The 20,179-nt window shown below is 37.7% G+C and overlaps 1 protein-coding gene across 5 annotated transcripts in view; it reads left to right on the top strand.

Annotated features, from left to right (window-relative positions):
- The first annotated feature begins 547 nt into the window (after positions 1-547).
- ERBB4 (erb-b2 receptor tyrosine kinase 4) overlaps positions 548-20,179 on the top strand; it is a 1,175,572-nt gene continuing 1,155,940 nt past the window's right edge. For all 5 annotated transcript variants that reach the window (XM_021924408.2, XM_021924406.2, XM_021924405.2 and 2 more), the window contains exon 1: positions 548-727. In XM_021924408.2, coding sequence (XP_021780100.2) covers positions 646-727 — 82 coding nt within the window. In that variant the 5' untranslated portion in view covers positions 548-645. The remainder of the gene's footprint in view (positions 728-20,179) is intronic.

Raw genomic sequence — 20,179 nt, 5'->3', positions numbered from 1 at the left:
TTTCTGGAGTCTTATTAATTTCTCTGTGGGCTGCAGCTGGAGACCGCGGAGCGTTGGAAATGACGCTCGGAGCTTTAATTACCGCAGCCGCCGGACAAGTGTGAGGAAAGCTGACAGGAAAAAGAAGGACGGGATCCGGGGAGAAGCGAGAAGCTCCCCCCGCCCCGCTCCCCTCCCGATTTGGACTGGAGGTGCAAGGAAACTGAAGAAGGAGCAGAACATAGCCCGGCTGCGGGGCGAGGCCGGAAACCTACCGCCTCTTTGCAATCAACTTTTTTTGGAAACCTTTCGCCCCCCTTCCTTTTTTATTGTTGACCAACCAGTGAGAGAGAGAGAAAGTGAGGAGGCAGCGAGGAAGCGAAGGCTCACGCGGGGAAATAACTGCACAGTCCGGCCCGGAGCGCCACGCGCACACACCGAGCACACTCCAACACACGCACACTCGCCCCCTCTTCGGGCCCCGGCCCTGGACCCGCGGGCGCGGACTCGGTCGCCCGCCCTGGGAGTCGCTACACCGCGCGCGCCGCGCCCGCCCCCCTCGCGCCCCCACGCGCGCCCGGCTGGGGGATCTCCTCCGCGTGCCCGAAAGGGGGATATGCCATTTGGACATGTAATTGTCAGCACGGGATCTGAGACTTCCAAAAAATGAAGCCGGCGACAGGACTTTGGGTCTGGGTGAGCCTTCTCGTGGCGGCGGGGACCGTCCAGCCCAGCGATTCTCAGTCAGGTGGGTTCCTTCTGGCGCTCCGGTCGCCGAACCTGCCGCCGCCGGCGGGGCTGGCTTGAGTGGCTCCCCCGCCCTCTTCACCCATCCCGGGAGGCGTGGAGGGACCGCTCGACCGGGACTTCTTCCCTGGGCTCTCGGTCGCCCCTCTTTCCATTTGAAACTTACCCTGTATGTGTGCCTGTGCTTTATCGTGAAGAAATCACTCTGAGCCCCTCTTTTTTCTCTCCTTAACCCCCTGTTTTTCTTTCCCGAGCGTTTTGTGTGGGAGCCTAAGCGGGATCCCTTCTGGTGGCGCCTGTTGTTCGGGACATGGGAGACCCAAATCCCCAGTCAGAGGAGACTCTCCTGTCCCTGTCTGGTCCCTCGAGGGAGGAACCCGCACCGCCGGGGCCGCGGAGGGCCGGGGTCCTGGGGAGGTGCTGGCTGGGCCTCTCCCGCGCCAAGCCTGAAGGGCGGTGGAGAGTGGCGCTCAGAGACCCGGGGTTTGCACCTGTGTGTGCTGCCGGCGGCCGCTGCGCCCCCAGTCGCCCGAGCCTTGTGGGGTCAGACGCGACTCGTACCCAGCCCGGGCAGCAAGAGTGCAGCGGGCGGGCGCGCCTCGGTCCGGGGTCTGGAGCTCTGGGCCTCTTCGGCCGGCTTCCCGGAGCCCTTGCCCCATTGACTTGAGGGGCGCTTGCTCGCCTGCATGACCTCTTAAAAAAAAAAAAAAAAAAAAAAAAAAAAAAAAAAAAGGCTTGGCACACTCGAGCCAGAAGCCGAGCCTTCCCGTCGGTTGCCGTGTTTGGCTCCCGGAAGAGTTCTTCCTGTAGTTCAACTTGCTATTGGCCGGAGTCCTTCAAACTTGTCTGTTTACTGCCTGGCCGGGCTGCCGAGCCTGCGGGTCACTGGATCCACCCGAGGCGCAAGCGGCGGCGGCGGCGGGTGCGCGGCCACTGCTTGCTGGAGAGCTCGAGCCCCAGGTACCTGGGCAGGCAAAGGGCTAATTGACCCCGAGAGGCAGCGCGGCGGGGTTGGAGCGCCAAGGCTTGCAGGACTAATGACAGCACCTGCAGTGCAAGGAAGCTCAAAGTTTCTGACACTTGAGTTTCCTGGGGATGAAAGTGGGACGGGAGAGGTCTGAGGAGGACCGGTGTCTGATGCGGCCAAGGGGTGCCTTTTGGAGAGCCAGGGAGATTTCTGAAACCATTCGGGGATGGTGACTGGAGCGTGGGAAGTAGCTTGAGGTGATAAAGCCCCCGGGAGTGGCGATAGGGAGCGCTTTAGGCCCCCGGAGGGTGTCCTTCTGACCTCACCAAGGAAACAGCAAGCTGTAGTTTTCCCGCTCCGCCCCCGCCGCCTCCTTTGCCTAGTAAACAAGAAGTTACAATCATCGAGGCTTTCAAAATGACCTTCGAATGGCACATGTGCGGCGTTTTGTGCTGGCTGTTTGCACCCTCCCAATTACTCCGAAATTCTTCACGCATACCAGGTCCCGCGCTCCAGCCACCCCCGGAATCACACCAACACGGACTTGACATTCCAAGCGGCCTCTTAGATACATCTCTTTTTATCTCCCTCCCCACTTCGAGTCCCTTCATATTTTCCCTCAATGGGTTGATTATACACATTGACCCATTCAAAGGCAGTGGCGACCGACATGCAGGCTTAGCCGAGAGGAATTTCTACGAGGCGACCTACTGGGGGCTGGCTGGTTCAGCCTCTGCCGCTGAGGGACCCCGCTCCGAGTCCGCAGCAATTTGGTATTAACTGTGCGGCTCCGGGTTGAGCTATGCCGAAAAGCCCTTTTCAGAATTTCTGCAAGGAATGTAATCCAAATTAGTTCTGCAGCTGTCCTCTTCCTCGTCTCAGGCGACACCAGCTCGCGCCCTCGCTCATCTCTTCTCGTTTCGTTGGGCGAATTGTCAGACCCACAAGTGAGCCCATTTAGAGCGCGAGGATTAGCGTGCCATTGTTCCGTGTGTGACTCTGTACTTGAAATTCTGGGGGCACAAAGGCGAGTCTCACTTGTTCAAAACACAAAGTGATCCAGATGAAAGGGCCGTACAAAGAAAAACTCTCGGGTGCATCCCTGGTATAATTGCAACACGCATACTAAGGTGATCCATTGGAAACTGTAAATGCCCCGGGGACTTCTTTTTTCATTCTCCCCCACCCCCACCCTGCCGCACCTGGCAGGGAAAGTTCAGCTGGTTTTAATGCAGTGTGCTATTATAAAAACAAGTTACTGTCTGGGATATGAGTGAGGCTGTGTGTGTTTGTGCCTATGTATGTGTGTGGCTGTGTGTTCCCAACTAAATACATATTGCGCGTCTCCCCTCTCGCGGTTAGCAGTCAGTAGCAGTTTAGAGGAGTTTGTTTTGGTCCAAATGAGAAATTAAGTGCGGATAAGTAAACTAAGCTGCCAGAGGGCGACAAGATGTTGAGTGAATTGCTTTTAGATGAAACAAATTAAGGAAACGAGGGAAGACAATCTGCTTCTCGCATTATTAGACACGCTTGGAGTTCAGGGGAAAGTGGCATATTTTTGAAATGCTAATTTCTTAAGAAGCAGAAGGAATGCACCTTATTTACTGCTCTATGTGAACAGAATAAAAATATAGGGAGGGGGATGCTGTTGTATAGATCTTCAAGATTTTTTTAAAATAATTGTAACAGAAGAGGACCTTTTTTTCTTTTGCTTGGAAAAAATTCAGCTTTAGAGAAGGTGATTTTTTAGAAATTCTAAAGGACGTTGTCTCATTTTCAGTTATGCATTTTTAGATATATTATATCTAGACATATTATAGCCAAAGTCCCTTTATATGGCAATTATAAAGCCTTTGCTAACCAAAGGAATAATTCTAAAATTTATGTCTTCCTTTTATAATGGAAAATTATCAATATTACCTTTGTATTGAAGAAAATATATAGTAGTATTGAGGTGGTACTCTTATATACCTTAGTAGATAAATGAACAAGTTCAGTTCTCATTTCTTTTTTGCAGGTAACTCAGTCTTGCTTTTCATTCTATAAAAGTACATATAGCTTTCTTACATGTTTAAGATACATCATTATATCTCCAAAATCGTGGGGTTATTTTTCATTTGAGAAGAAAAATGTTAATAAAAGTTAAGTCATGAAAATGGTGTTAAATATATTTTCAAAAAAGCATCAATTCTCTTTCTTACAGGTGTTTACTGTAAGCACATCTATGGGTACACTGTTTTCTTTTTAATTTGAAATTCTCATATATATGGGGGCTTTTTAGAAGGTGTTATATTTTTCTTGACAATGTGTCTAAATAAATAAATATCTATTAGTATAATTGCAAATTGCTTGGAAATACTATAAATGTTCTGTTGTGATGAAATGACTCCGGTTATATCAGTATTCCTTTTTTTTTTTTTTTTTTTTTGCTGTTAAACTCAACTGCTTTTATTTATTTTAATCATGTATGCATAGAAAGTGAAATTTTGTTGAAAATCAAGGCACTTACTGCTTTATATATATATTTTCATTTAGTCACTGGAAATGTGTCTTAATTAAGAAATTACATTAGAATATTTATCAGAGCATGAACTTTGTGGAAGATTTATGCATTTTTTATTCTAACCTGAGCACAGTAAGTTTGCATTGGCTGATGTTTAGAGTTTGCATTTATTTGATGGAAAATCATATTTCCTCCTCAAAGTGGATTCAAATATTTAGTATTCATGAGCTTTCATCCCTTTGGTTTTTAAATAGAAGTACTATTTATCATCTGTCTTATGCATTCACCCTTTCTGTTACTATAGATTCTCTCTTTACATCTTAGTATTTATTGAGTTTACATGTGTTAATATCTGTTTTCCCTTCCACCACTAAGTATATTGTTTTTGTGTATGTCTTTCCCAGCAACCTGCCACTCAACCACTGCAGGAGTCCTCTGAGCCAGTTTTCATTCTTTCTGATAAATCTGATATGGCTGGTTGGCCAGACAATCGCAAGCCATTCCATTGCTCAGATTTATTCCTGAAAGAAAATAAAAAGGCATCGATCCAAGATCACTGGCACATCTTAAAAGCCTTGACTCCAAGGCCAAACCTTTCCACAGAGAAGTCCCTCTTACCCTTTTTCTTTCTTTCTTTTCCACTCTTGACCAAGGAAAGAAGGTGAACCACTGCCATTTAAAAAATGCTAGTGAGGCAATGAATTGTGCTATTTCTAAGTACTCTCTGAAGCTTGATTAGAGCCACCTTGAGATTAATAGCTATGCACAGTGCATATTTTAGACAATAAATTGAATTAGGATGGCTTAAACATTGCAATGCTTTAAAGTGGTATTATTTTTGTATTATATCAAGCTGGTTATTAGGAAAAGTTAACATGTTCTTAAAAATAGCCAGAAGTTCTGGCTTTATATTATAGTGTTCTGCTGCTGTTGGATATCCATGTATAGTTTGTAAGTGCCTAAAACATAAATGAAATAAATGATCAAAACGGATTTTCTGATACCTGCAAACTTGTTGGTACTTGCTCTGTTTAATTTTACCAGTTTTGAGAGACGCTGCTTTGTAGAGATGCTAATATTTATACTGAAATTAGTTTTTACAGGTTCAAGCCTACAGCTGTTCTACAGAAATTAATTATCAAGCAGATTCCACTGTTATCTTTTACAGTGATCTACTGAGTATCCTGTGCAGGGTAAAATTTAATCATATTAACAACTTTTCTTCAGGTTATATCATTTTAGAGATGCTCTATTATGTTACATTTCACCATATGGAACCAAATTACACATTTTATCTAATACTCATTTTCTGAAGTATTATAAATATTGGCAGTCAGAGTTAAAACCCTACTTTTTATGATTTCTAATATAGCTATTGACTGGAGTTTTCAGTTTATAATGAAAAATAATCCCTTTTTATGAAAAAATTATAGGTCAATGTTTCCTGAAACTGTATGTCTTCAACATAATTTGAGGGAGACTTTAATTACCTGTTTTGTGGTTAAATGGGACACGGGACATAGTCACATGGTTTAAATCAGGATTTCTACCTTCCAGGGACAGTTCCTCGAGTTTCTTAATACCTTCAGCAACTCACTGCATCTCTTTGTGACTTGGCTTCTCTGCCTGAGAGAGAAATGCATGTAATGCACTATTTCTGAACTGTACAGTTTTGTGAAAATGACTTTAAAGTCTTTAATATTGAGATACATTCCAGTAAATTGTTTTTATAGATGTAATTTAAATTGCACATGTAATGTAAAACGTGTATACCTATATTAAGAAACATAATGTAAACTTTCTAGCAAACTGTCTCTGTCAAAAGAGTACCTGTCTAATGAAATGAAGAGGTTATTAACTCAAAGGCATTTGTATTTGAGGGCAATTTCCCCAAAATATTATTTTCAGAATTGTTCTATGGTCTATTTTTTCTGAGTTGTTGGTGATTCTGAAATATTTGTTAAATAAATTGCCCGATTTTCTAATTCTGTAATTAAGCTTTAAGGCCACTTCCTTGTTTTCACATTTGATACTTAATCTAGTGCTTTATATTTGTACAAACTTTTCAAGAGAGGAAAGCTGTCCCCTTTTACAATATGGAGTTGAAATATGTGGATGTTTTGGTAACAAATTCTAAAGAGGCTATATAGCATGTAATAATTGTTTTAGAGTTATTTCCATTTTGAATTGTTCTGCAGGCCTGTCACTTTGCACAACTCCAGGGGGCAGCAGCCACATAGACTTTAATAGGAATAGTGCATGCCTTAGCTGTGGGTAGTACAGCAATAGCCCTGCTATTGTGTGATGCTAGCGAATAAAGCACTAAAATAAAAGGAGGTTTGGGTTCTGCTCATACAATCATTTGTTATGTGATCTTGGATTAGAATACTTGCTTCTATCTCAGTCTCCTTACCTTTATTAGTGTAGCTAAAAGTCATGCCTAAGCTATTAACATTTTGAATGTTTTTAATAATTCAATTAATTAGAAATGGAAAGTTTAAAATTTTTAGGAAAAAAAACATTGGTTTTTAATTATTTTTGTAAGTGGATCTCTTTTTGTTGTTGTTGTTCCAAGTCAAGTCATAGGCATAGCCCTTGTTTCTAAAACAGGTGAAAGGGTAAAATAAAAAGAGAGCTGTGTAGTTAAGCTGCAGGGAGAAGCCAGCTTTGAGTCCCCTGCCATTGACATTCCCTCACTTTCCTTCCACTGTTGCCTCTACTCTCCTGCACTGGTGTCATAGAAGTCCAGCACTAGAAACCACTGATGTAATCCAGTCATCTTATTTTTTAGGTAAGGAAACTGGCAGCACAAGGAAGTTAGATAATATAAGCTAGTGGCAGCTCCTGACACCAATATCATTTTCTGTAGCATACATCAAAGTATTTGAAAAACCACTGACACATAAAAAAATAAAGAAACAAAAGGTTATGTTGCATTAAAGAGAATTGAGAAACTGAAATGAAGACAAATGGATTGGATCCACACTCCTAATTATCATATTATGTAGTTCTTTCTAAAAGAAAGACAGTGGGATCCTCATGATCATCTTTAATTTATATTTGGAGAGTAATCATTGATTGCATTGATAAGTTATGGCATATGAGCAAATAAAGCCACTTTTTAAAGACATAGTTCTATAAGAGGATTTCTTTACCTGGTTAGGTCTACGGAGACATAGAATCTTGAATTCCCTAAAAGTCACACAGGAGCCCACAGTACTATCTGTATATAATAGCACTTTTAAGAGTTTCTTTCTTTCTTTTTTTTTTTTTTTTAACCTGGGCTTTACGAAGATGTCCAATAAGCAGAAAATGGTTATTTTTTCCATTTTAAAAATAAATACTATGAATGCTGAAATAAGATGGATTGTAAAGGATCAACAGTGGGTTCCTCATCACCAATTAGTTGGTGGAGACCTTTAACCAGGAAATCCATGGGAATACGTCAGATTCATCTAGGCCCGTCCTTGGACCTAAGGTTATCATTTTTACTGTCTTGGTTGGACCATGCTGTTTCATAATGGCCCTAAGACAGTTCTATTCTTTGAGCAAGTGCATAAGCAAAGCTTTAAGTACTGACTATAAATTTATTTCCATAGCACCTTTGCCTCCCTCTAGTTGGGTTCTGTGAGATGCTACCTCTGGGCCTTGTGACTTTGCACTATTTTTGACCTAACCTTAATGCTGTCTGGTTGTAGCTGAGTTCCCTCCTGTGCCTCAGCCTTCTTGGGCATGATAAGCATTCTTATGGGCCCGGGTGACAGAAGGGAGGTTCGAAACTTGTTTTGGCAGGAAGAGTCACTTCCTGTTAGAAACTGGAGATGAAAGTGGACCCCTGTAAAAGATTAACATGAACACCAAGAAACTTCCTGTGCAATATCATTAAACCTCTCCTGTGAGAAGTAACTCAGGATCATTACTATTAATCACATTATTTCCAATATTGTAGGGGTTACTGAAGCGTACTAAACACCAATAAGAATATGCAAGATCCAGTTTGAGTCCTGAGCGTTAAACTAAAAGGACTCAAGACCGAATGAAGATTTATAATACATTTCATTTGAAACATAGTTTAAATGTGTTAGAAGAAAGTGAATGGTGCAATAAACACTCTTGTTTTCCAAAATGATTAGACTTGTAAACAATCGGTTTCACCTGCTAAATCTTTACTGCTCTGCTGACCTTTACTTATGCCTGGTCCCATGTGCTTCTAGTATAGGTGGATATCCACGTGTTAATCTTTCGAATACAAGTGGGGATCGTAAACCTGCTTTCAAAAAGTGCATGTGCTTGTTTTCTCTCCTCTGCTGGGGTTATCTCATGGCTGGTTAGGACTGAAAAAAAAAAAATTGATGACAGATTCTCCAGACTCTGTGACTATATCAAGTATAGCTGTGACTTGAGCAATAAGTGGCACAGTCTTCTATTTCAGGATGGGTCCCCATTACTATCAAGGGGATGCCTAATAGAGATCATGGGTGGCAGTGACTATTTTGCTGTAGGCAAACTCTTACTGAAATCTTTGTCATTATTTCCTGTGCTTCTCTGTGGGCATAAAGAATGTGAGAATATGAGTTTCTATAGGGACCTATGAAAACCAAATAAAAATACAACAGAATAATATTTATTTTATACACATACTTTCATTTTCAGGAATTCCTTTTGTCTGGTAATTTTGTCTAGAACAGAGCACTTAAATAAGTTTGTTTTAAAGGAAAGTTGACTGCATAGGTATGTTAAAATCTACTCCCCAAGATTTTTGTAAGCATCATCTGGTCCTTAGAAATCAGGCAGGGTTATTGCAAGATCCTCTTTATGAGTCGTCGTCTTTCATGCCCTCGTACCTCTAAAATCTCCTTCTTGTTACTGTCAGATTACCATTTCTAATATTATCTTAGTTTTTATTCTAAAACTTTTCATGGATCCCTTTTGTAATTTCAAAGCCTGCTAAAACTGTCTTCTATTTCCTTTTAAATCCATCATAGAGTCTGTTAACATGTATTCTGTCTAAAAATCAGACTAACCTAGTCAGTATCTCATGACCTCTGCCTTGCTTATTGTCCTTACTTTTGCTGATCCCTTTTCCTGGAATTTGTGACTTACTTGGTGCTTCTACCTGGCCAAACTTTTGAATCTTTTAAGTTTTACTTTAAATTATACCTCTTTGTTACATCTTCCTTCACTGACTACCCTAGCCAGTAGTCCTTCTCGATATCACTTACCTGGCATTTAATCAAACCAACCAATAGTTTTGACTTTTTAAGTACCGAAGTTTTTATCCTCTGCAGAGACTAATGTGGTGCCGCATACATATAAGCTCTTTAAAAATATTTTTTTACATGAATGAATAGCATACATTTGCAGGAACAATTTAAGCTCATTCATGGATACTTATTATTTGTAATTAAACCATATAGTGCACAAAGTAAGCCGTTCTAATAACAATTATAAAATTCTTAATAATAGATGTTGGACATGTTTACCCTACAAATTTCTTTAGTTGCTTTCTTGAGCTTCCTAGGGTTTTTCTTCAAGTGGAGTGTTTCTAAGATGCTATCATTCATCCCTATGCCCATTTTTAGAGTCTACCCATACTATGGTACAATTTCTGTTGGTTTTATTTTTGGCAAGTTAAATATATGTGGAATGTGGATACCATTTTTAAACATGTAAATATTTTATAATTCAGTATTTTAATATTAATGGCTATTTTGCTATTTCTTACTTATCTGCCATTAAAACATTTAATCAATTTAAGCAATAAGAATGTCCTGATCCACCAGTGTATTTCAGGACCATGTTAGGAACTGAAGAGGAAATATAAGAAGCTCAAGATGCCAGCTTTTTCTTTTAAAGAAGAATAGATGAGGCCAATAAAACAGTATAAAAATATGTTATTAAGTGATTTTGCAGACTCTTGGGAGGAATATTTGCCTTCAGGGAAATGTTAATAAGTATTTCATGAAAAAGGGTTCCAGATAGAATCTGGCATTTTCTATTCCTAGATATATGTGATAATACAACTTTGTTATAACTAAGATTTCTCAATATCTTAAAATAGACAACTAGACATGCTTACCATTTTAAAAGGAGCCTATAAAGGAAGCACTTGCAGTATAACTGAACTGAGAGGTGATGGGGATTCTCTTAGTTGCTCTTTTAGGTGATTTCACTCTACGTTCTGAAAATGGTTGAAATGATTATATTATTTATAGAGTCAGAGTCTACCAGGGAAAATGCACTTCTAGACATTTCTTTTCAGGTTACCAGATTCTAAGGAACTGTCAATATTTCTAGGCCACTAGGGTGCACTAATTGTACCTTAATTTTATATTTGCCTAAAAGAGTTAATGTAACTTTTAAAATTACCTAACAGTCTGCCGAGTAATCTATTAATGAAAAAATTGGAAATGGAGATATTAGAAACTTTGTCTGAAATTCTTTTAGAACTTTCCTGACTTTTTTCACTTTAAGAATCCATGAGAAGAAAGTTTGAGACAGGGATTATTGCTCCTATTTTGTAGATGAGGGACTAGAGATATAAAATAGTATGTAAGGGTGAAGCCTAACTGGTGCACTAGTCTGGTCCAGTTACGTGCCTGCCCTGTCCTGAGAGCCAGCTGGCTCTGCCTTCTGCTTCTCAGACTCTTGCATGCCTTTCTCAGGGTGACAGAGGCTAGTTATGCTTCTCAAAGGTGTGGTTTTTCCACTCTACCTGCCCACTGTGCAAGAAAGGGATGCTTAGCATGCCAGATCTTTCTGCCTTCAGGTCAGCAGCTCTTTTTGCTTTCCCTACAGCCACATGAAGAAACTTGTCTAATAAATCTGTCAATTAAGGAGTTCTACTTTAGGTTACTCTGTAGTTTCTCCTCCATTGTATTCTCCAGATTTCTTTCTTTGTCATATAAGCCTTATCTTGAGAAAACTTCGAATCAGGGGCATATGCAAGATTTGGGGATCTGCATTTATACAATTTGGGGAACCTCTTTAAAAACAATATTGAAATAGAAATACAAATTAAGTGCAAGGTCTTGTGGAGCACCAGTACAATAGATGGGTTCTGAAGCTGAAGCTGTTTTAGAAACTTTGTGTTAAATCTGCCTATTGTTGAAAATTATACATTTTAGTAATATTGCTCTTCCATTAACTGTGAATTCTGGGTGTCAATACAATTTTTTGAATTTTTTTCTAGTGCACGTAGTTAGTGTCTGTTATTAGGAAGAATGCATTGCTTTGAGAAGAAAATTATTAGGTTGGTGCAAAAGTAGTGGCAAAAATCACAATTACTTTTGCACCAACTTAATATTATGTAGTGTAAAATCACTATCTGGGTATATCTTTGGATGAAATAATGTACTATATAAAGATAATTTTTAGAATATTTTCTCTTTAAATATGACTGTGCCTAATCCAGGTATAGATCTATTTTCTTGACATCATGTTTTTAAGATGGTTTATTTTTAGTACTGTCTTTTACACAGTACTGTAGTTTGTAATGGTTGGATGTAATTTAAAGGAACCCTGCCAGTATGAATATACAAGAGCTATATTATTAAGGTCCTACCCCTTGAAATATAGCTTACTGGACTCACTGGATTTTTAATCATCTATTATTTAGCGTGGATAAAAGTCAACCTTTGACTTTTACCCTCAGGCTAAGTTAAATGTGACCATTTTTTAAAATAAGAAAATGGCTCTATTCCTAATTTTTAGTTCCCATACAGTTTACAAATACATATTTACTCTGGTAATACAGCTTTGCAACTAGCAAAGCAGTTGCGCTAACACTGATAAATATAGGTGAGGAAACAATTAACATCCACTAATGTTTCGCTACCTAAACTATTTTAATGTCATTTTAAAATTTTTAACTAGAATAGATATTATTACTAGCCATGAATGAAACAATGCATTTCAGTTAAAATCAATAGAGAGTGTAGATCTTTAGTAATATTTTTAACTAATATGTTAATTTAAGAAACAATAAAAAGATTAATATTTCAAGTCACAGTTTTAAAAAATGTCAACTAAACAGTTAATAATGTTTCCCAGTTGTTAACTTCAAATTTAGCAGCCCATTGTCCCTGGTGATATATTGAAACCTTTAAAAATGTACTTGGAATTAATGGAAATGGAAGTGATTGGTATTCAGATATAATTCTTTAGTGGCCCTTTTCTTTCTTCTAAATACAGGATGAAAATTGAAAGTATAAAAAGCTTCAAGATAAATTGAAATAGACAAAACATTTTATGCAACTGTTGGTGAAAGGGGCATTCATTGTTTTTTTTTTTTTTTTTTTCTGTTCTTACTGTATTGCTTGTGGCCAGAATTAGCACACCATGAGCCAGAGAAAAAGATAAGACAAATAGAATGGCATGCAGCTAATTTTGTTTGGCAAATTTAGATCTGATACATGCTATTTCACTCCTACAAACCGACTCAGTCACTCTTTGAGAGATACAGATGAAGTTTGTCTCCCACAGTTTAACAGCTTTCACTCAATATTTATAGGCTACATAAAAATAAATTTCTGTAAGTAACGTATTTCTTACTGGCAGAATGAGCTCTGTGAAGGCAGATTTATTAATAAGGAAAAAAAGGAGAACCAAAAACATTTCATTTGTTCCAGATCTGCAGAAAATAAAATGCCTATATGTCAAAATATCAAAAATAGTTTTGTTTCAAGGACATATATAGTGGACTTTTGGTATTCAAGATTTTTTACTACTTGTGAGTCAGTCAGGAATCCTATTATTTTATGATAATTTTGTGATTTGAATCTGGTAGAATTTCATATTCTGAAAGTAGTCATTCACCTGCCGGATGAGCCAAGAGAATAGAATCCACTGTTATAATCAGGAAGTTGCTTAAAACAAAACTCAAAACCTTGGTCTTTGGAAAAAGTGTTATCTAACAGAGTAAACTTTAGTGAAATTTCTTAATGAGGTTAAACTTGTGTGAGAAAATGTTCACCAGATGTGTAATATTTGTGGAAATGTGGTTCTAGAGAAAACCTGAAATTTGTACAATAATATCTGTATTAGGAAATGTCAAGATGCCTTCCTAACAGCCTTTTGTAGCACAGTGAATTGTAAAGTATTCAGAGTTGTAATGTTATTTATATATCTGTTAAGGATTTGTCATGACTTCAGACTATATTCTCCATAATCAAGTTCACTGTAGAGAATAATTCTCATTCATGAATTGTTCATCTCATCATATTTCCAGTGGTTATTTCAAGGTTAATTTTTTTCAGATAGCTTGTCTGTTGATTAAGGTTTTCAGTAATTGTACATGTGCTGATAGCACATGGATGCTTTAAACTTGAAGACATCTTTGATTTTATAACCAGTCAAGGTCAAATGTTTTCCAATGCTTTTGTACTCAAATATATAGAAAAAATAACTTTACTGTTTATTTTTTTCTTTCTGCTAGGAATATGGAGCCTCTTTTTGACATTTTCAGATTTCCATAAACCTTGTGTAGTATATGATGAACAAAGTATATCCCATACCAGGATTAATATTCAAGTAGTGCATTTCTTACAATTTTACTAATGGTTACAACATTGAAATGCTGTTTTACATAATTGAGTTTCCCTGGTACCTTCCCTGGAACCCCTTTCTCTGACTTAACCCAATCAAACAGGCAAAGAATTAATGCATGACACAATAATGGATCTTCAGATATCTTCTCTGGCATATGCTATGTTCCATTCTAATGTGCCTTTGACATTACAGTCACTAAATACTGTAAATATTACTGTTACATATAATAACAATTTTTCCATAAGTATTTTAAAATAATAGAAATATGAACAGTGTCAGAGTAACTTTGCCACAATTAAGTATTAGCCAGTTTGAGAAATGCATTTCTCCGAGATAAGTGTATCACAGCATAGATACCTGTTTTATGTGAGTTGAAGTTAAAAAAAAATGACTTAAACACGATAGACAGGATGCCACTGCCCACATATTGAATTAGCCTAGGAGAAAATCACATGAGTGAGGCCTAGGAGAAAATCCCCCATGTAATTTAGTATGTGGTCGGGGCATTCTGTCCACATTTAAAGCAAATGCTATACATTTTCCCAAGAGTGAGTATGAGTGCTGATGGGTCATTTGTATCTATAAATTGGGCTGCAAGTACTCACGATAGTTTGAATATGTGATGACCATCGTCTATGTGGTAATAACTATATCGCATGCTCATATGATTAGTCAGAATGAATGGTTATCTGGCAAGGTATTAGCTGCTGCAGGTGTGTGTATTAGATATGGGACTGTCCCTGGAGGTCACTACATCTACTCTTTTCATTTGTGGTAGATAAGGAGAGGAAAAAGTTAAAATTAAAACTTTTGTTTTTACAAAGTTAAAATACAATATTGTAGAAACTGTGAACGTCAGCTTTATTATTATAATTTTGATAACTTAGATTTTGACATGTTTTTTTTTTAATTTCATATTACAACAGAATAATAGCATACTATTTAATTTGAAGAATGATTAAAGACATAAGGAGATATGCCAGGCCTGGAAAAGAGGAGTCTTGGGAAGGGGACATGATAACTGTCTTCAATAGCTAGGGAGGACTATTACATACAAGAGGGATTAGCAATGTTCTGTACAGCCTTGGAGAACAGAAACATTAACAGCTGTTTGAAATTGTAAGGCATCAGATTTCAGTTAAACACCATCAAGGAGTTTCTCATAGTTAGTGCTAACCAAAGTTGGAATGGTCTGTCCCAGGAGTTAGTGAGTTCCTTCATGTGTGGGGTGGTAAGCTCTGATCTAACCTCTTCTATGATGATAAGAAATGAGTGAGGCAGCTGAGGAACAACTGGTCCACAATGTTGGGGGTGAGGATTGAGTTCTGTGATTTCTGAGAACCTGTCATAAGCACACTGTGCCCAAGTATCTTTTCATAGCCTCTAAAAATTAGAGCAGATGAAACCCATCCTTCAAGTCTCTGTAGCTAAGATTCCCGCCCCATCTGCTCCTCATCATCCTACCTGTTCTTCATAGATTAGTAGATTTGTGAAGGATTTTTTTTAAAAATTGTCATTCTTAAATATTTTGCTTTTTCCTTAACAGTCTTCATATTAAATATTCACACTTCTGGTTCATTATACTATCACCAATTAATCATTCTCAATTTAAAAAACAATAGAGAATATAAGCATGCAAACTTAAAATATATACACTTTGTGCCTCAGTTTATGCCAGCAGGTGTTTATAACTAAATACTGATTTAACTAAACTGGAAGGAGAAATATATAAGAAGGTGGGGCCATAGTTAGGAGCAGCAGGAATTTAGAAAACTGGGCCTGCATTTGTGGCCGGGAGATAAAATGTTAAGAAATAACAGCAAAAGAGAAGCACTTTCCTAGGGGAATTGAAAATCAAAAGGAGATAAAAAGATAGATGTACATATGCATGCTTGACCTAATTACAAATAAAGTAGATCTTTATTAGTCAGCTTTGGAAATAGTTTAAGATCTTTGACATTTCAATCTCTTTTACTACTACTTTTGGATCTACACTATAAACCTTCTAAATAAAATGTTTTGCTTTTTCCATTTGTGGCCATTCTTTTAACATTGTTTTTGGTTCCCCTATATGAAGACTGCATTTCTGTGATATCCTAGCTTCTGTTTTAGGCTTTCTGATCTACCACCTCTCCTCACTTTCTACAGTCTATATCCACTTTAATGCCAGGAGGCTCCAAGCCCTGTGCTGGTACTTTTATGCATTACCTCTGGTGCCTCCTTAAACCTGCATGGTAGATGGTCTTAATCCTCTGTCATAGATAAAGAAAATGAGACTCAGTTACATCATTGGACAAATCACACAGCTATTTCTCAACAGAGGCAATAGTCTAATAATCAATTTGGCTATTATTGGGTGTATATTAGACTTAGATTTCAGTTGTCTATTTTTAAGGAGGCAATAAATAAAGATAATGCACTCAACAAAAAGTAAGTCTATCCAATGCTTCCGTCTGGCTGTGGTCCTCTTCATCTTTTTCTTACTGTCCAGATGCCCTCCCCTGTCTTACTTCTGTGTAGATTATTTCTAAGCTCTTACTCCTATACAGAGCTCTAAACCTTACTGCCTGCTGGATATCTCCTCTTGGATATGTCACAGTGTCTCCGACTCAAGCTATTCAACGTTTTACTTATTGCTTTAAATAATTTAATGTGCTTTTCCTATCTTAATTGTTATAAACTTCTATACATCAAAAATTAACTCTTCATTGGTAAAAAGCCAAGAAATCATAACATCTAATACTTATTAAGAGGCCAACTGTATCAGGAAGTGTGCTAAGCACTTCTCATACAATATCTCACCTGATCTTAACAATATGGACACTACCATCCTTATTTTACAGACAAGGAAACAGAAGCTTAGAGAGGTTAAGTAACTTGCAAAGGGCCACACTTGTGCAGGTGGCTGATCAGCAATGCCTAGGCTCCTGTTAAATTCACAGTCTAAATATCAACATTTTATATATGACGATAAATGAAAACTCCTAAGAAATATGCTGGTAACATAGGTGAATTTCTTAAGTATTTTAGGCCATTAACAATGATTTTGCTTGATACTCATAATAATACTAAATAACCACGAATATTTGTGAATATATCAAATATGGAAACGGGATCAAGTATATTAACAATATATGCCACTCTTCTATTTTTACATTGTGGTTTCATTACATTTATAATACCTCAAATCAAGTAACCATTGCAGTAACTCTTTGAAATTGATAATGTGAAGTAAAATATTGCAAGGAGTAATGTAGAGGAATCTGAGAATTTAAATAGTGCAGGTTTGAATCAACCATGTGAGTATAGGCAAATTACTTAATCTTTTTAAACTTCAATCATCCCATCTATAAAGGGAATTGAATATTAATATTAATCTCATCATTGTGACGGTTAAACGAAATGCTTATAAATGCATATAAAATAGCATCAGGCACATAGTAAGTGCTCAATAAATGTTAATTGTATTTTGTATGCTATAGTAGTAGGAGAGAACTAGGGCAGTTAAAAGCAAAAAAGGAAGCATCATAAATTTAAAGGTAGAAAACATTAAATATGAAAAGAGCATGAACTTTCTCTTTTTCATAATTTGAACTTGAGTTTTGTGTGTCCTATGAATATAAACAGGTGATACAATAATGGTTTATAGAATTATTGTACACATGGACTGTCATGAGCACTGTAAGTAGACTGTTTAGGGAAGAATTTGGCTCTCTCTGAGGGGCAGTTTTCTCAAATCCTTTTTTTCTTCATATTCTGTTTTTATAGTTTTGGTATTAAAAAAAGAGCTTAGAGAGACAGTTTTGTTCCAAAGATTTATGTTTACCTGGCAAACTCAAATCCTCTGTCCTTTCATCCTTATTGTTTTTTAAAGTGCCTTCAAGAGAAAATGGTTTTTAGGGCCGGGCGCGGTGGCTCAAGCCTGTAATCCCAGCACTTTGGGAGGCCGAGACGGGCGGATCACGAGGTCAGGAGATCGAGACCATCCTGGCTAACGCGGTGAAACCCCGTCTCTACTAAAAAATACAAAAAAACCTAGCCGGGCGCGGTGGCCGGCGCCTGTAGTCCCAGCTACACGGGAGGCTGAGGCAGGAGAATGGCGTAAACCCGGGAGGCGGAGCTTGCAGTGAGCTGAGATCCGGCCGCTGCACTCCAGCCTGGGCGACAGAGCGAGACTCCGTCTCAAAAAAAAAAAAAAAAAAAAAAAAAAAAAAAAAAAAAAGAGAAAATGGTTTTTAATCAAATTCATGAGATAACTTTTTATGTTACATTTTATAGGCATTTGAACTTTTCAAGATAGGACACAACTAAAATAATGTATGACCAAATGTATTTTTCAAAAAATTTCTGCATGCTGGAGCAGAATCCTCCACATCTATATACAAATACTGACAGAATTTGTCACATAGAAGATAATCTGTAAATTGTTGTGATTATTAAATGTTTTCCCTGTATTATGGTTTTTCACATTTATTAGGGAATTAGGTAAAGGCTATGCATGACATCATAAACTTTTAAATTCACAGAGCTATGCCAGTGGTGTCCACTTGGTAATTAACATTGGTGTGCCACAAAACCATACATGCTTAAAAAAGGTATCGCTAATGGCAAGGGCAATTTCTGCTCTTCTATAGTTGACTGCTTGCTTTTTTGCAACAACCTCAAACTCCCTACAGTTAGTGGATTAGAATTTCTAAAAAGTTATTTCTCCTATCAACCGATGTGGAAACTTTCAAGGATGCTGTGAACTTTTCATTTTTGCAAAACGTAAAAACAAATTTAAAAATGAAGGCTATTTTTTTTAGACTGAGAGATAGGTAGAAATTTTGTGTGCAAGCTCCACCACATGTCATTATCTTATTCAGCTGACAGGTGGTGCTCCAGAACAATATGGGCAGTGGGGATGTGTGATTAGATTTCCATCAGTTTGTGGGACAAACCATAAAAACCTTTCAATGTTGCAGTTGAATTACCAAAATCTTTACATGCAAGGATAGTAACTCAATAAAATAATTGTTACATGCAAATAACCTTTTAAATTTTAAGTGTGTTTTAGATGCAGGCATTGAACTAGAATGGGATCAAGATTTCATGTAGTTTCAACTCAACTTTTTACTTTACTGCAAACCGATAAATTGGAATATTAAACTATAATTAAAATCAATACAACTGATTTTCCTCCATTTATTATATTATTTAGCATGACTATGACATTCTTTTTAACCAATGATTGATCACAAATAATAATTGTCCATATTTATGGGATACAGAGTGATTTTTTAGTACATGCATACATTGTATAATAATTAAATTAGAATAATTAACCTATCCATCAAGTCAAACATTTATCATTTCCTTGAATTGTGAATACTCAAAATTTTCTCTTTTAGCTTTTTGAAAATATATAATAAATTATTAAACATATTTACTCTGCATTGCTACAGAACACTAGAGTTTTATTCCTATCTAGCTGTAATTTTGCATTCTTTAACCAACGTCTCTCTATATTCTCCTCTGCCTTATCCTTCCCAGCCTCCAATAACCAAAATTCTACTCTCCACTTTTATGAGCTCATTGTTTTAGCTCCTTCGTGTGTATTTATCTTTCTGTGCCTAAGTTATTTCTCTTAACATAATATCCAACAGATTCACCCAGGTTGCCCCAAGTGAAACAATTTCATCATTTTCTTAATGGCTGAATAGTCATCTACATTAGATATTTCTCCTAATGCTATCCCTCCTCTAGCCCTCCACCTCCTGACAGGTCCCAGTGTGTGATGTTCCCCTCCCTGTGTTCACGCCTAACAGCCATTTTATTTATCCTTTATCATTTTGTACAGTAACTTTAATATTACTCAGACCTCTGTAGCCATCAATAATTCTTGAAAAAGAATACGATGATTTGCAATTTTTCAGGAAGATAATTGGGAAATTGTAGACATTGCTTGATTAAATTTTAGTGTATTTATATTAATATAAAACTTGTAACTCAAAGTTGAATCATGTCTCTCACTTTTCTAATGGTAATAAGATATTTTAAGCATTCCAATTAAATAGAATTTGTTTTACTTTTAAGAAACAATTCAGGGACGATTGAGATCTATACTACATTCTATTTCTCAGAAGGCTAGTAAGCCTCTCTGGATTTATTTGTGCTTTGAGAAAAGAGTGTAGAAAAGCAGTTTAGGTTTTGTAAGTTTTGCATTCTTCCCAATCAGAAGTCTTGATTAGGAGCACCAGTGCATATGATTCTGGGTACACACAGGATGGCATTAGTAGTAGTCCCATATAACATTTTTTTTTTCAGGTAGATGATATAACAGCTGCCCTTTTTGCCTGTAATCCCTATTTGGAGTAGTCTCGGGACAAAGAAATCTTCTCTAGGATTATTGCCTGACATGCAACTATTCAGGTCCCAAGACCTAACATTTACTC

Source organism: Papio anubis, chromosome 10 (genome assembly GCF_008728515.1).
Source record: "Papio anubis isolate 15944 chromosome 10, Panubis1.0, whole genome shotgun sequence".
In the NCBI taxonomy this organism is placed as follows: Eukaryota; Metazoa; Chordata; class Mammalia; order Primates; family Cercopithecidae; genus Papio; species Papio anubis.
The sequence above is the reverse complement of the archived record's forward strand: the minus strand, read 5'-3'. Positions and strand labels throughout refer to the sequence as shown.